This window comes from Canis lupus, chromosome 7 (assembly GCF_011100685.1).
Source record: "Canis lupus familiaris isolate Mischka breed German Shepherd chromosome 7, alternate assembly UU_Cfam_GSD_1.0, whole genome shotgun sequence".
Classification (NCBI taxonomy): Eukaryota; Metazoa; Chordata; class Mammalia; order Carnivora; family Canidae; genus Canis; species Canis lupus.
In genome coordinates, this window is record NC_049228.1 from 5,580,374 (window position 1) to 5,596,150 (window position 15,777).

At 46.7% G+C, this 15,777-nt stretch overlaps 1 protein-coding gene across 4 annotated transcripts; it reads left to right on the top strand.

Annotated features, from left to right (window-relative positions):
• Positions 1 to 1,419: 1,419 nt before the first annotated feature.
• Positions 1,420 to 12,200, top strand: DYRK3 (dual specificity tyrosine phosphorylation regulated kinase 3). 4 transcript variants are annotated; one of them, XM_038541987.1, is made up of 3 exons: positions 1,420 to 1,571; positions 3,597 to 3,708; positions 8,883 to 12,200. In XM_038541987.1, the coding sequence occupies exons 1-3, from the start codon at positions 1,495 to 1,497 to the stop codon at positions 10,455 to 10,457; spliced, it is 1,764 nt and encodes a 587-aa protein (XP_038397915.1). In that variant the 5' UTR covers positions 1,420 to 1,494; the 3' UTR covers positions 10,458 to 12,200. The 4 variants fall into 4 exon arrangements, with proteins under 4 accessions (XP_038397915.1, XP_038397916.1, XP_038397917.1 ...); XM_038541988.1 differs by lacking the exon at positions 1,420 to 1,571 and adding an exon at positions 1,695 to 1,866; XM_038541989.1 differs by lacking the exon at positions 1,420 to 1,571 and adding an exon at positions 3,233 to 3,351.
• Positions 12,201 to 15,777: the final 3,577 nt, after the last annotated feature.

Genomic DNA, 15,777 nt, shown 5'->3' on the forward strand with positions numbered 1-15,777 from the left:
GGATCCTTGAGGACATTTTGGCTTGGAGGCTTGAGAACAGGGAATACGACTTTTGGTCACCCGGACATGAGCCTCGGATGGAAATTCTCGGATGTACGGACTGTGCTGTGCGGGTTTGGGGCCAGGAGTCCCCGCGCCCCACCAGCGGCGCCCCTGCTCGGCACCCAGAGAGCGCTGGTCCCTCTCCCCGAGGCCTGGGGGCCCCGACTTCGCAGGTGTCGGAAATCCAGTTAGAGACGCGGCGCTCGCTCAAGGAAACCACACTTGGTTCTTCGGCGTTAACCTCCTTCCTTCTCACGTTCGCTCCAACGCTCGAAATCCGCCTAACATTCGGGTTACTGAGGTTTCCTCGCTTTTCAGAAAAAGGAAGAAACAAATCCCCCAAATATTCCCGGGGAGGGGGGTGGAAACTAAGATAAAATAAAGCACACACAGGAAGAGCTTTCCGGGGGTGGGGGGTGGGGGCTGGTGCTGCCGAAGGAAGGCTGGGGGCTGCGCTCGCTGCAGCTCGGCTCCGCGGGCCTCAGTTTACTCATCCGTGAAATGGCTCTTTGCGCCCGCCCCTCACCCACGGGGGAGCCAGACCGACGTCAGCTTATTTTTTTTTAAGATTTTATTTATTCATGACAGACACACACAGAGAGGGGGGGAGAGAGAGAGAGAGAGAGAGAGAGAGAGAGAGAGAGAGCGCGGCAGAGACACAGGCAGAGGGAGAAGCAGGCGCCCTGCAGGAGCCCGACGTGGGACTCGAACTCTGGTCTCCAGGGTCACGCCCTGGGCTGAAGGCGGCGCTAGAGCGCTGAGCCCCCCGGGCTGCCCCATGATCAGCTTAAATGCTGCATCCCGCTCTGTCTGCAAAGAAGGGCACGTCACAGACCGGCCGCCGATTAAATAAATAGCACCCTGCTCCTAAGCGCCGGGACAGTGGCCCTACGTGAGTCTACCATTCCCGCGTCCCGCCTTCTTATTGCTTCCATTACCCTCCGGCGGGGGGTGGGGGTGGGGAGCCCCCCCCGCCGTGGGAAAGCCTCGAGGGAATCGCACTTATTTTTTATTATTAAATGCATAGTCCAGGGAGGCTTCCGAAGTGCAGGCGCCAACGCGCCGAAGGGCGGCGGGCCGGGAGGGGCGCGAGCACCGCGGAGCAGAAACCGGGGGGCAGGCGCTGCTTCCGCACGTGCTCGGCCCGCCCCGGGGACCCCGGCCCCGCCCCCCGCCCCCCGCCCCCGGCCCCGCCCCGTGCGTCCCGGCGCAGCTGCGTCGAGGCGTTCCCCGGGGCGTGCCGCCGTTGCTAGGCGACCGCGCGCTGCCCCGCCCCCGCCCTCCCCTGCCGCCGCGGTCGGCGCTCCCCGCCGGGCGAGTCGCGAGCGGAGGCGCGCGGGTCCGCAGTGTCCGCCCGCCGGTCCCCCCGGAGGCCGCCGCCCGCGCAGGTGGGCCGTGCACGCCGGGGCCTCCAACCGCCGCCCCTCCCCCCCGGGGCTCCCGAGCTCGCGGATGGGCGGCACGGCTCGCGGGCCCGGGCGGAAGGATGCGGGGCCGCCCGGAGCCGGGCTCCCGCCCCAGCAGCGGAGGTAACGGCGCCGCCGCGGGGTAACGGGCGAGGCCCGGGCGGAGGCTGCGGGGCCCCTCGGGGACGGCCGGGGGCAGGGCTCCGACCCCTCCCGGGGGACCCGGCGGCCGCCCCCCCCCCCGGCCCCCCGCGGCCCCCCGCGGTCGGGAGCAGCCGGGGCGGAGCGGGGCGCGGTCCGGGCGGGCGGGCGGGCAGCGGGACCTTCGCGGGAGCCCTGTTGCTCTGGGAGCAGCTGCCCGAGGGCTGAACTCTTGGGGTGTCTCCGCGAGGGGTGCGGTCCGCCTTGGGATGTGCAGGTGCAGGGTCCTGCGAGTCGGGCTCTCTGGGGATCCCATAGAGAGAGATGCTCCACCTTGCATTGTATTTTACCCCTAAAAGGAGACCAGGGACCACCACCCCCACCACCCCCACCCCCCCCTCCCCTCCCCTCCCCTCCCCGCTTCATTTGCATGCAGACTTCCTTTGGGTAATTTCCTCTGCCTATTTATAGGATTACTTGCAGGTCTTCAGTGTCTTTTTCCTCTATGAATGTGGACGCCTGTCCCATTTCATTTATTACAACCGTGCTGTTGGCCAAGAGTCGGTCACATGCAGAATTTTTGGTTGTCAGAGAAGCAGTTTTCTTTTCTCTTTCTTTTTTTTTTTTAGAGAGAGAAGCAGTTTTCGTGAAAGATGCAAATAATTTCTATCAGGATGTGAGCTAGTTTTTAATAAGAATAGTCCAAAAAGATCATATTTCTCTTTTATCTCCTCTTATCTCTAGTCCAAAAATATCTTAGTGGGCTATTTATTTATTTATTTATTAGTGGGCTTTTTAAAATTCTTTTGAGTTTCTAGAAGACGTCGATGAAGAAGGCCCTAGAACCAGTTTTTAACAAAAACGGTTTCTAAAGGCAACATTAAGTATTGAAATCTTAAAAACTGAAATAGATAGTTCAGCATGTTTTAAAAGATTTTTAAAAATTCTCCCCACCCCGGCAATCCGGTCACCACCACCGTTGTATTTGTATGTATTATGGAAAGATGATACAATGAAAGGCTTATGTATATGACTGGGAAATTCATGTTCTTAGTGGTAGATGAAGTACAATATTTGGGATAGGACCCTCTGGTGGATTAAAGAAATCCTGTCCCTCGTTTGTGGTGGAGGCACAGCGCTAAAGAACAGAGAGGTGGTCCCTGGTCCTTCAGCATTTAGCTTTCCCCACCCCCCAGAAAATGAAGTGGGTAAAGAAGTGAAATTCAGTACATTTTGTAATGTAGAGAATCCCTTTAGTATTTGGTGTAGTATTTATTCAGCTGTACGTTTCTACAAGTTAGGTAGGTGTTAAGTAGGTAAGTAAATAATAAAAAGAAGACAGCCCTAAGACCTTTCCTGCATGTAGCCTGGCACTATTCCCGTTTTAACATGTGGAAAACAAGCACAGAGAAGGAGGTAGTACAGCTAGTGGTAGAGCTGAGATTAGAATCCAAGACTCTGACTTGTAAAATGCAGTTACCTCCCCCTTTTTCTCTCTCTCTCTTTTTTTCCCCTGTTTTGATTAGGTTTCAGGCTTCAGATTCAAATTAGCCTTTATTTTCAGGTAGTAATTTAAAGGAGATCCTTTTGATAGTCCCTATTTTTATTTTATTTTTAATTAAAAAAAATATTTTATTTTTTAGTAATCTCTACACCCAGCATAGGGCTCGAACCCACAACTGCAAGATCAAGAGTCGCATGCTCTGCCAACTGAGCCAGCCAGGTACCCCGATAGTCCCTGTTTTTTAGCAACATTCACAGAGTAAGACTTGTTCTATTTCAAAATAAAAACCTAGAAATGCTTTCCTTTTTAGAAAAAGAAAAGTTAGGTTTCCTCTATTCTTTTGCCAAATACCCGCGTTGTTTGTATTTGATGCCAAAATGCAGTGTAGACCTTTATTTGTGTTATTTGTGGCAGATGTGAAGCAATAAAGACTGAATGTTTTGAATATACAAGCTTATATGCTTAAGTTACTGATGGATTTTATCTGTAACCCTTTCAACTAGATTGGGGGATGGTGTCTATGATACCTTCATGATGATAGATGAAACCAAATGCCCACCCTGTTCAAATGTACTCTGCAATCCTTCTGAACTGCCTCTACCCAGAAGACTAAATGTAAGTAAATGAAGTAGTTCTTTGCTCTCTAGTTGCCTTGGAAAGAAGGAAGTGCTACTTAATGCCCAAGGTACAGTTACAACATCTCGCTGGCAACCCAGACTCTTTTGTTTCCTTTTGGTTTCTCTTGACTTTGAAATAACAGTTGCCGTAGTCCAAGTTTAGCTTTACAGAATGATTTTGGTTTGGAGCCTTACTTCTTTCAATCACGGGGGTAAATATGTGGCATTTTATCTAGGGAATATTTATTTTGTTTTAGAATGACATAGACAGCATGTTATGAAGGCTCATTTTAACAAAACCAGGAACAGAAGATACCCCTGAATTCGTAGATATGCAAATTTTTTCTCCCTGCTAGATAGAAATGCAGTCCTAGCTTATTAGTATGCTACAGAGAATCACTTTATAGATCAGAAAATAAAACTTGAGCGGTACAGTTTGGCTTTTGATGCATTTAATCATTCTGGAGCTTGCAGACATTGAGCTTTTGACACTGTTCTACTTAAGGTAATAAAAAAGATTAATTTATATTCCCTCAGCATACACAAGAGTAGTGGGGAGAACAGGCTTTGGACGAGTTCCATGACAGGGAGAAGCTGTCCTGTGACTTTAACATTTGCTGCAGATACCACCTAATGAACAAATTGAATAATTGAATATGCTAATTTGTAATTTCTCCTTCACATTTCTGCATTCAAGACCTCAAATTGTTTCTATATTCCAAAAAAAAGTTACTTGTATTTTTCATAGCTCTCTCCAGCTTTTTGTCTGCTTTTGCTATTAAAATCAATCTTTTCACTAGTTCTGAGGCTAATAATATTACAAAGTATTGGCTAAATATATTTGGAAGGCTGGTCACCCTATTTTTAACCTGTTCTCTGGAGTACAGTAAGTTTCCTTTCCATTCTCAGCAAGCCTATTTCTTTAATATGTGAAAAACCTCTAAGAGCTCCAGAACCACATACTCCTCTGGTTGACTATCAGTTTTCTTGGTTACTGGCTGCCAATTAGCATGTCTCTGTGGGAAACTTTTTGCAATTGGGCTGGCACATTAACATGTGACTTAAAAGTTCACTTTAACTTTAATTTAGAGTTAGCCCATGCTAATCATCTCCCAGTAGTTCAATTACATTGTATATTTCAGGATCACAATGAATTTCTTACTGTATAACGCACAGAATAACAGTTTTGGGGAAACCTAGGATTTTCCATTCTAGCCTAATGGTGTCTTTGCAAACTTTGCTGAAAAAAGGCTCTGAGCTCTTGTTGACATTTATAGTTCATTATGACACAATTCCATCCCCAGACCCTATTACTCTTTTCACTCACAAAGCCTTTAAGCTTCATTGTTTATTCAAGATGTTCTTAGGTTCTCATTGTATACTATAAATCGTCTGCTTATAGACTCTTATTGGGCTAAGCTTAGTGTTGCAGATTTAGGGTCAAGAGCTAGGGAAAAGAGTATGTAGTGTTTCATATTCTGGATGAGAAGGATAGTGCCTCTCAGAATTTCTCAACAAGACCTTCAAGACTTGATTAACATAGTTGAAGATTCTATTTGAAATGTCAAGAGCTCTCCAAATTAACAGTGTATGTGATGCATTCTTAAATAAAACATGATTAATATGACATTATCTGTCCATGTGGTATAATTACATAATGAAGAAAATAATTGATATAGTCGGTCAGTTGTATTGCTCAGTTATTGTGATTCTAACTACAGACTACAAACATATGGTATTTTATAACTATTATACTTTAACATGCATGCAAATTGTAGATTCCCCTAGAACAATGGAAGGAAGATTTTATTTATAGCACAACCGTCTTGATACATAATTGATTCAGGCCAGTATATGAGTTATTTACAGGAAAGGAAAGAAACCTAAGAGGAGAACCCCTCCCTGTGTGGAAAAATTCCTTCCTGGAATTCTTCAGATTCATTGGGGATTCAAAGCTTGATAATCCATAGTGGACTGTACCTGAAGCATGGTGTTCTGTTCTGGGGGGCCACACTTCAAGAGAGACGTGAAGTGCAGCCTGTGTCAACACAGTCAACAGTGTGAATAGGATAGTAAGCAACATGACACAAGCCATGTGAGGTAGAGGATGGAATGTAATGATGAGCCCAGAGAAGAATGGTGGGGGCAGGACAGCTGCACTTAGGTATCTGAAGGACGTTTACATGACATTTGGCCACTTCTATGTAGTTCCCGAGGGCAAAATGAGACTCATTATTTAGGGAGGGAGATTTAGGCTCACTTTAAGGAGAAACCATCAGTCAGGAAATCCAAATGACATCCTTAATTTTATTGTTGATGTGAAAATTAAAGGTCTGTTTTATATCCGTCCTTATGAATGTTCTGTGCCTGAGACCCTCTCTTTATCACAAACAGAAATGAAGACGTCCAGAGCCAGCACAGCCTTACATGTAGGCAGAGTAGGTGGAAAAAAGAAAGAAAGAAAAAAAAAAAAAACAGGGATGGATCCTGGACCACAAACCCTTTTCCTTCCAGCTTGTCACTCATGATTGGAGGTTCCTAGAGTCATTTTGCATTAAAGTTCCAATATCTTGAAGAGGTGACACCTTCAATTGTATAGCAAGTCACAAGCAGGTTTTATGTTGGAGGGAAAGTGGGTGAGGTATTTCCATGCGTCCTAAAGGAAGGCCTAGTGTGGGGGCCGGCATACTGCAGGAGACATATCTAGTGCCAGATGTCTGGTGGAGGGAGACTGGAGATAGAGGAGGAGGGCCTACGGAGAGAAGAGAGAAACTGAAGGGAAAGAGGGCGTACAGGAGTTTCAACTTTAATATGTTGAAAATTTTGCCTAATTATTAGCCAGTGTTTATAAAATGTTTTATAACTTGTAAAGGTCTTTCACATATATTATTAATTATAATTTGGTTCACACAGCCTCCTACAAGGAGGTATTATTATCCACATTTTATAAATAAAGAAACTAAGGCTAATAAACTGGGCGAAAGGTCAAGGGACCTGTCCAGGGACCTTACAGCTTTTAAGCAGGATAGGCAGGACTCCAACCCAAACCATTTGACATATCTTTTCTTCAGCACTTGACTCCAACACCCTGTAAATATGTAGATGTATTGACATTAGGTAGTAAAAACGTGAAGGGAAACTGAGATGCCTGCAGAGTTTCGCTTTTATTATGTAAATCTATCTAAAACCAAACAATGAATTATGAATTAAATTTAATTAAAGAATTAAAATTCCCTCGTTCAGCCTAACCTGTCTTCTCCTGGATTGTATTTCTTGAGAACACCTGGGGTTTTATCTTTAGCACTCTTAATAGTGAACAGTTGGGGTCCCTGTGACCCTCACGTGGCTGGATGGATAGATGAATGGGACCCTCTTCTGTTTTTTTCAGTCCTAAATACAGGGATAGTCATTTGACTTAATTTCTGTGAAGAAAAATGTTGCATTATATTTACATCTTAGCAAGGTATTTGTTGTCTGCAGGCCTGTTTTATTTTCTTGACCAGTGGTAGTTCTCTGTTTTGGCATCAGAGAGATTTTTTTCTCGGACCATATGTCAGCTCTTAAACACTTCTTGCAAAGTGTGGCTACAGTCGTACTGGCCGCGTCACTTGTGTGTGCAACCGCGTAGTACCCTGTTTCTATAACTACAGGACTCCATAAATGTTAGAATTGATTAAATGACATGAAAGGAGCAGCCGGCAGGAACAAATGTCCTGCTTTTATGACTACAGTTGTGTGTAAAATTTGCCAACACTAAAATTTTTCGTCATTTTTTTGCTGCTATTTATATTTTATCCTTTTTTTATATTGTTCTTTAGGCAATAGGCTTGTGCTGTTTTCTTAGGTTATATCAAAATTCTACCTTTTAAAGATTCGGCCACTTTGGATCATTACCTTTCCACAGGTAATAAGAAAAGAATCTTCTTGGTTTTTGATTTTCTTGAATCTTGAATCTTCTTGATTTTTTCTTAGTGTATATGTATAATTTTTTGTAATTCTCTTTTTTGCTTTTCTTTTTCTCCATCTAATTTCAAAGAATTGTATTTCATCTCAGAAGAATGAGTAGAACATTCTTCAGTGAGTTACTGTTTCTTGAAGGAGAATGTTAAGCAAACTCAAGTAAAAAGAGTAGTATGCCTTTATCACGCAGGCTCTTGCTGAGGAAGAGTGGGTGATAGGTGTGGGTGAGAGACACAGGAGAGAGACTCCCTATTTCCTCAGGAGAGTTTTACAAGAACCTCTCCCGCCCCATCCCCTGGGTCCTTGGATCCTCACTCTTACTCATCAGATACGCAAAGAATTGTCCCAGTGGACCTTCGGAGTTCCCTCTGGCTTAGAACTCTTACGATTCAGTGAGCTGAGCCAGAAGCATTCAGTCATTTGGGGGCAGCAGGGAGGGGACCTGGGACTAGATAATGAACTCTTGCTTGATTCCAGGCCATAGCCATCATTCAGCCCTAGTAAAGAATAGTACAAGTACTAGGAGAACCTGGTGCCAAGTTGTGTTCATGAGAAGGGTGCTGGACTGACAGGAGACCTGGGTTCAGATCCTGTTTCTGTCCCTTAATGATGCTTTATCGTTTATGGAACACTTCTTCTGTCTCTCTCTTTTTTAACAGAACACTTTAATATGTATATTTTCATTCTGATATATGCCCTTAAAAATTGGGAAGGTACTTGAAACAGTAAATAAGAGGCAGTATGTATGTAATCAAGTGCCAGATTACATGGTACAGGTGTGAAAAGCTGCAGAGGTTAATCAGCACGGGCTTGGAGTAGTTCTAGATGGAAGTGGGGGACTGGAATTGGGCCTTGAAATACTGTAGGATTAGAGGGGATCAGGTAAAAAGATTCTCAGCAGAAAGACATACCTATTAGAAGGAACCTAGCACATTTAGGGTTTGGGAAGAAGACCATCCTCTCTTGAACAAAGCAAGGCATAAATTGAGGGTTGAAGTGGGCATGATACTTGGGGGCGGGCGGTGTTGGGCAGGCCTGAAGATGAATATAACACAAATCTCTAGAGACTCCTGCTTTTCTTATCTCACTTTTGGGTCATTGTAACCTAACGTGACTGGACGGTTTTGTTGTCGTTCAGGCAGGGGAAGGATTCTTTTATCCTTCCACTGTTTTTAGTGGCTTTACCATCACATTCATTTTTCCTTTCCATAGATCACTGCTGAGCAGTTAACAAGAGATCACACTCAGCGCTTCCTGAATGGAGGTGAGGTGAAAGTGGAACAGCTGTTTCAAGAATTTAGCACCAGAAGATCCGATACTCTTCAGTCAGATGGCATCAACGACTCTGAAAAATGCTCTCCTACCGTCTCTCAGGGTAAAAGTTCAGATAGCTTGAATGCAGTAAAACCCAGCAATTCAGCCAAATCATCCAAAGTGGTGCCACTGACTCCAGAGCAAGCCCTGAAGCAATATAAACACCACCTCACCGCATATGAGAAGCTGGAAATCATCAATTATCCAGAAATCTACTTTGTGGGCCCAAATGCCAAAAAAAGACATGGAGTGATCGGTGGTCCCAATAACGGGGGGTATGATGATGCAGATGGGGCCTATATTCACGTACCTCGCGACCATCTAGCTTATCGATATGAGGTGCTGAAGATTATTGGCAAGGGGAGTTTTGGGCAGGTGGCCCGGGTCTACGATCACAAACTTCGACAGTATGTGGCCCTAAAGATGGTGCGCAATGAAAAGCGCTTCCATCGTCAAGCCGCTGAGGAGATCCGGATCTTGGAGCATCTTAAAAAGCAGGACAAAACCGGTAGCATGAACGTCATCCACATGCTGGAAAGTTTCACATTCCGGAACCATGTTTGCATGGCCTTCGAGTTGCTGAGCATAGACCTTTACGAGCTAATTAAAAAAAACAAGTTTCAGGGTTTTAGCGTCCAGTTAGTTCGCAAGTTTGCTCAATCCATCTTGCAATCCTTGGATGCTCTCCACAAAAATAAGATCATTCACTGTGACCTGAAGCCAGAAAACATTCTCCTGAAACACCATGGGCGCAGCGCGACCAAGGTCATTGACTTTGGGTCCAGCTGCTTCGAATACCAGAAGCTTTACACGTATATCCAGTCTCGGTTCTACAGAGCTCCGGAGATCATCCTAGGAAGCCGCTACAGCACACCTATAGACATATGGAGTTTTGGCTGCATCCTTGCAGAACTTTTAACAGGACAGCCTCTCTTCCCGGGAGAGGATGAAGGGGACCAGTTGGCCTGTATGATGGAGCTGCTAGGGATGCCACCACCAAAACTTCTGGAACAATCCAAACGTGCCAAGTACTTCATTAACTCTAAGGGCCTACCTCGCTACTGTTCTGTGACTACTCAGGCAGATGGGAGAGTTGTGCTTGTGGGGGGTCGCTCACGTAGGGGTAAAAAGCGGGGCCCTCCAGGTAGCAAAGACTGGGTGACAGCACTGAAGGGATGTGATGACTACTTGTTTATAGAGTTTCTGAAAAGGTGTCTTCACTGGGACCCCTCTGCCCGTTTGACCCCAGCTCAAGCATTAAGACACCCTTGGATTAGTAAGTCTGTGCCCAGACCTCTTACCATTGAAAAGGTGTCAGGCAAACGGGTGGTAAATCCTGCAAATGCTTTCCAGGGACTGGGTTCCAAGCTGCCTCCAGTTGTCGGAATAGCCAATAAGCTCAAAGCTAATTTAATGTCAGAAACCAACGGTGGTATACCTCTGTGCAGTGTACTGCCAAAACTCATTAGCTAACGGACAGTGCTGTGCTCAGAGATGTATATGTATGTATTTTTAATTATCCTGCAAACCTGAACATGGGGAGAAAATACAAGCCCATTGGTGGATATGTTTTTGTTACACTAGATTTCTTTTTTTTAACAAGGCAAAACATTTTTATATGACTGTAACAGAACTCTCCAAGGGCTAATTACCTAACCAGCCTGTGTTGGCCATCCTGGAATGTACATTAAATGACGTTTTATAGGTCAGTGCATCTTCGTTATTGTCGTCAGATGTACATCACCTTATGCTCCCACTGCTTTAAGTCCCTTTCTCTCAAGATATAGGGTACCCGAGGAGTCTATCCTGAGCACTCGTCACTTCTCGTCTCCCTCCACGTCTGTTCCAGAGGGGTAGTTTGGGACACGGCCCTGCTTCGTTCGGGATGAGAGCTGGAGCCAGTAGCCTTCTTGCCCAAGCAGGCCATTCCATGAGCTCATTCCAGGGAAAAGGGCTCAGCAGAATATGGGGCAGGGGAAGGTTCTGGAAGCTCTTAGTCACTTAAAGAAGTGGTATCACTGCTTCTCGGTGACTCATTCTCTTTCTCTCAATCCTGTAATGTGTGCTGTGTTAACTTTATGACTTTTATGATTATTTTGCTTCTGATTTGTTTCCTGGGGAAAGCATTTTACAGATGTCCTGCCACTTTACCAAGCGCTGGTTTTAAAACTAAGCCCTGTGTGTCCTTTACCACCCCGCCCCACCCCTCTCTGCAGGGAACACAAAGCAGCTTGCAAACTGCAGTTCTGAATCCCGAATCTCGGAACCCTGGGGACCAGCCTCCTCACTGCATTTCCATGGACTTCTTCCTTATGAAAGCCTCACTATCGGATAAACCTAAACACAGGCCCTCCTCGCCCCCCCGGCCCTGGCTCCTCCAAGTGCCTCAGTCTTCCCCACTGTCCCTTTAAGCCCAAGACTATTCCTGAGATTCCGAGTGAACTTCAGTTCTAAGAAAATCCAGACACCAGTAGTCGTCCACTTCCTTTTCCATCCCTTGAGCCTCCTTCCTTTTTCTCCGTCAAGATTCAAACAGTGAGGGCTGGCGGTAAAGCTAACTGCTAGCTGAACTTCCTCCTTGGAAGCGTGGGGAAGATACAGGAACCAAGCCGCCCCTACTGCTGTCTTGCCCTCTGCTTCTGCCCCCCGCCCCCCGGGGGGCACCTGCAAGCAGGCCTCCCTGCGCCCTCTAAGGGAGACCGTTGCTTCCTGCAGCACCATCTCAGGGGGACCCAGTTCCTTTTTTCCTGTCGAGTTGAGTCTCTGCGAGCTCCACAAGGTGGGAAGACCTTAAGATCCCCAGGAAACAACCAAAAGAAGAGAAAGGCCCTGGGCGCACGATTGAAGGAACTCCGGCCTTACCCCGGGCCCCGATTGCCACGGCCCAGGCTCTGAATATGGAGCATGAACCGGTGTCCACGGAGCGTGGCCTGAGCCCCCAGCAGGAGTTCACATCGAGGCCTCGGCCTCTTGAAACTGGGGATGTCCTGGTGCTTCTGGTGACTGTGCAACTGCACTATTTAAAACTTGAATCACTCCCTTCACTCTTGGTTTCCAGAAGGCGAGAGAACACACCTCCTGCTGAGCTCTCTGCCTGATGGTGACGTTGCATAAGAAGCCCCTGGTTATCTTGCCAGAGCATGTGTTGAGGTTGTTTTGCCCATTGCTATCAGTGTGGAAGGCAAACTGTTAAAAAAGACTGCTGCCCCAAACACATCTGCCGTGCCGGGATTCGATGTTTGTGTTTTTAGTGAGTGGTCTCCTAGGTCAGCGTGTGCTGAGGCGGGAGAGGAGGGAACCTATGCATGAGGTTGGCAGGGGGTCTGTTTCTGCGCCTTGAGTGGACCTAGGCTTCTGAAACCAGGCCCAGTGACGGGCCATAGACAACCCGTGACACCAGAGACAAATTCTAGAAAGCTCTGGGAAGGTGGATGGATGTGTTTCTGCCTAAGTTTGGCAGCCTAGGGAGTGACACAGAGCAGAGTCACCCAAGCTGGCACGCCTGTCTTCTGTCGCCGTGTCAAGTTGGGGAGGGTGGGCTGCTTTAAAACATGATGGCTGTGCCAGACGGAGCTGGGGAGGTTTAGGGTTTCAAGTTTAGGGGCAAGTTGTCATTTTTAGAGGTTGTTACCCAGTGCCCGCTTTTATCAGCCACCGTGGAATTTTCACTTGGATCCCTGCCCCATAGCAGGCAGTGACTAAATTGGAAGAGGTAGTGCAGAGATTGAGGCTAACTGACACTTACCGAATTGTTCTTTAGACGTTCTTGTTCTTCTGGTCATTTCAATTAAACAGGTCAAGTTGGTTGACTACTGATTTTTAAATTGACTGAATCAACTGAGTTTCCAAATTGCTATTGACACCGTGAAAAGAGTTGGGTAGGAATTTTTGTTTCCGTTCCTGAAGTCATTTTTTTTTCTTTCAATGGGCAATTGGCTGATCAGCTCATACCTACCTGCGCCTTGTATCCGGCCCTCTCCTACCTTCTGTCTTCACAGTGATTCATCTGTTCATCACATGCTATCGTGGTTTCTCCTTTACTGGAATGTAAGCTTCAAATGGGCAGGCCCGTGTCTTCATGGTGCTCTAAATTAACCGATTGTAATGCTATTCATGTGCAGCTGATGGAGGTTCGTTTCCCTCCGTGTACCAGGAACGTGCTCAACTCCTGTCTTCTTTTAAACTGGCCCACACTACCTCCAGTCTCTAATTTCTTCTTTTTGAAAAAGGGGACTCGGAGAAGGGTTACGTGAGGACACCTCCTTTTGGTCTGGTACTTGACACCTTGATGATCATGAAAAATGCAGCCATAAGCTTAACTATGACTTAAAGACTCTGCTTCCAGCCTGCAGGGACTCTGAAAGAGGAGAGGGTCTAGCCTGGCTCTTGCCCCAAGACATTGGTTTAGGGCTATAGTAGCATGCTTTAGTCCTAGGTGAGGTGTTTTTTTTTTGGGGGGAGGGGGTTGGTTTTGGATGTGGGTTTGTTTTTTGTTGTTTTTAGAAAGGGAGGGGGCAGAGGGACAGAGGGAATCTTAAACAGGCTGCACACCCAAGTTGGAGCCGGACGCGGGGCTCGATCTCACAACCCTGAGATCCTGACCTGAAATCAAGAGTCTGCCACTTAACCCACTGAGCTTCCCAGGCTCCCTGAGCCCTAGGTGTTTTAAGAGGGTTTGCGACAGACGGGTTAACTGGCTAGTGTCATCATACTCTAATTTTTTTGACCCCTAATCTGTTGAGAGGGGGGTTTATTGCATGATCAAAAAACAACAGAACAAAGGACTAAATAAGAAGTTCAACTGTGAGACAGTTTGAATCTGTAGCAGCTGGTCGCCTTGAAACACTTTCTGTTTTCCCTAATTCCTAAGTAGGCATAATTAAAGTTAAATGCTAAATTTTAGGGAGCAGCTGATAAAATGCTTCTGAGTTTTCCTCACAGAATACTCCTACTGCTTTAGTGAGCCGTGGAAAACTTTTAATTATTTCTCAGGCATCTGTTGTTTGATGTCCTCAGCATGGAAGGTGGAAAAGCGACCATGATCGTTCTGAGCTGCCTCTGTACGCTCTTTTCTGCTCTTGAGAACTAAGGATAAGTCCCTAACCTTTGAACCAGGTGGACCGCGCATGTGTTCCTCCAGGTCTTCAGTCGTGTTGGAGATAACTGGTCTGTAGAGCACTGTAACTTCCTGTACGTAGAGCAACCGCAGCATCCGTGCTAGGAACAACCTGGAGTCTTCCAAATAAGGAGAGAGACGAGACAAGACAAGGGACCGGCACATCGGGCAAGAGTTGTTCTCTGCCAGCATCAGCCTTCCAGTTTTAAGTAGTATTTTTAACATCCTCAGTTCAACATGTCCCACTTTCATCTTCAACCTGTACTTCCTAAAGCCCAGGAATTTAAAAGAATTTAACTTCCATATCTGGCCTTCAACCATAATGGGATTCGGGCAATCCTTTCCAAGTGTCTGTTAAATTATGCCCACTAATTTCAGTGAGGCAAGGTTTTAAGAGTCACAGTGAACCCATCCATGTAAGGACTGAAAGCTCTGGTCCCCGAGATCCATAACCCCTGAGATAAGCCAGAGCTACAAATACATCGTCTAGACTTTGAAGGAGAGAATACGATTCTTAATATAGCTCACCAACCGCTAAGTCGTGCCTAGACTGTCATAATTTTTCTATAACGGGAGAAGCCTGCCTGGCTGCCTGTTGGCTAGAAAGAGTCTCACCTCCTCTGCCACCGCACAAAAAAAGCTAAAAAGAACGAAGGGCCCCGAATCAGGGCAGATGGTGACCCATGACTGTTTCAGCTCAGGGTGTCAGCCTCTAAAGCATCAGGTTTGAATCATTTTGGTATCATGGGACTCTATCATTGTTCATTTGAATCTGCTGACACGCTTCCTCTGGAAAGTATAGTTTGGCATGGATGAGTCAGTGGGTTTTTTGTTTTGTTTTGGGGTGGGGGGTGTTTTTTAAAAAATAAAGATGAAATGCTTTGACAATTTTTCAGCATCTCATGATTGTTTCAGAACCAAGGGTGAGAACGTCCGCAGCTGGCCCCGCGTTCCCAGTGTGGTGAGTGGGTACCAGTCAGTATTGGTGCCGACAATGACAGAGAAAGAAATGCTCGAAAAAGGAAATAAAGGGACAGAGGGGTAGGACGAGAGGCAGACTTATGGAGACTGGGCCTGTTCTTGTAGTTCCCCAGAGCTTGGGGGCGTACACCCCCGCTTTGTGGAAAAGGGTAGGGGGAAACCGTGTAGGGATGGCCGTTTCCCCGAGGCCCTGAGTGTCAGCTCTCCCCTCGAGATTTCTTACATTTAGCCTTCAGGGCCCCAAGCTTAACTTAAGGATGAATCCTCGGAAGCAGCTTCAAGAAGTCCAGTTTATTTGGGAAGTCTCAGGGTTGGTCTTAGGCCCAGGCCTTGTGCCACTCGTTAACTTAAATACAGTCTGAGGGACGAAGCAAAAGGAAGGAAAGGAAACAGACTTCTTAGCGGCCCTTGGGCAACTTGGCCCCTGCCTGCTTCTGATCTGGCCCTACACCATTACTGCCCTGGCCACAGGAGCTCAGGGGACGCAACTCAAGGACCGCTTTCTGCCACCCTTGAATCATCCCCTGGATTCTTGAACAGGTTTTCACCTCCTGGGAGCCTGGCCTACGTGCTCCCAGGAAAGCCAGGCAGTCTGTCAGCCTTGCGCAGGCGAGTCCGACTTCCCCACCACCCGGTATGCCCCGAGCCCAAGCCAGCCTCGGGCTTTTTGCACCATCATCAGGCCAAAACTCTCAG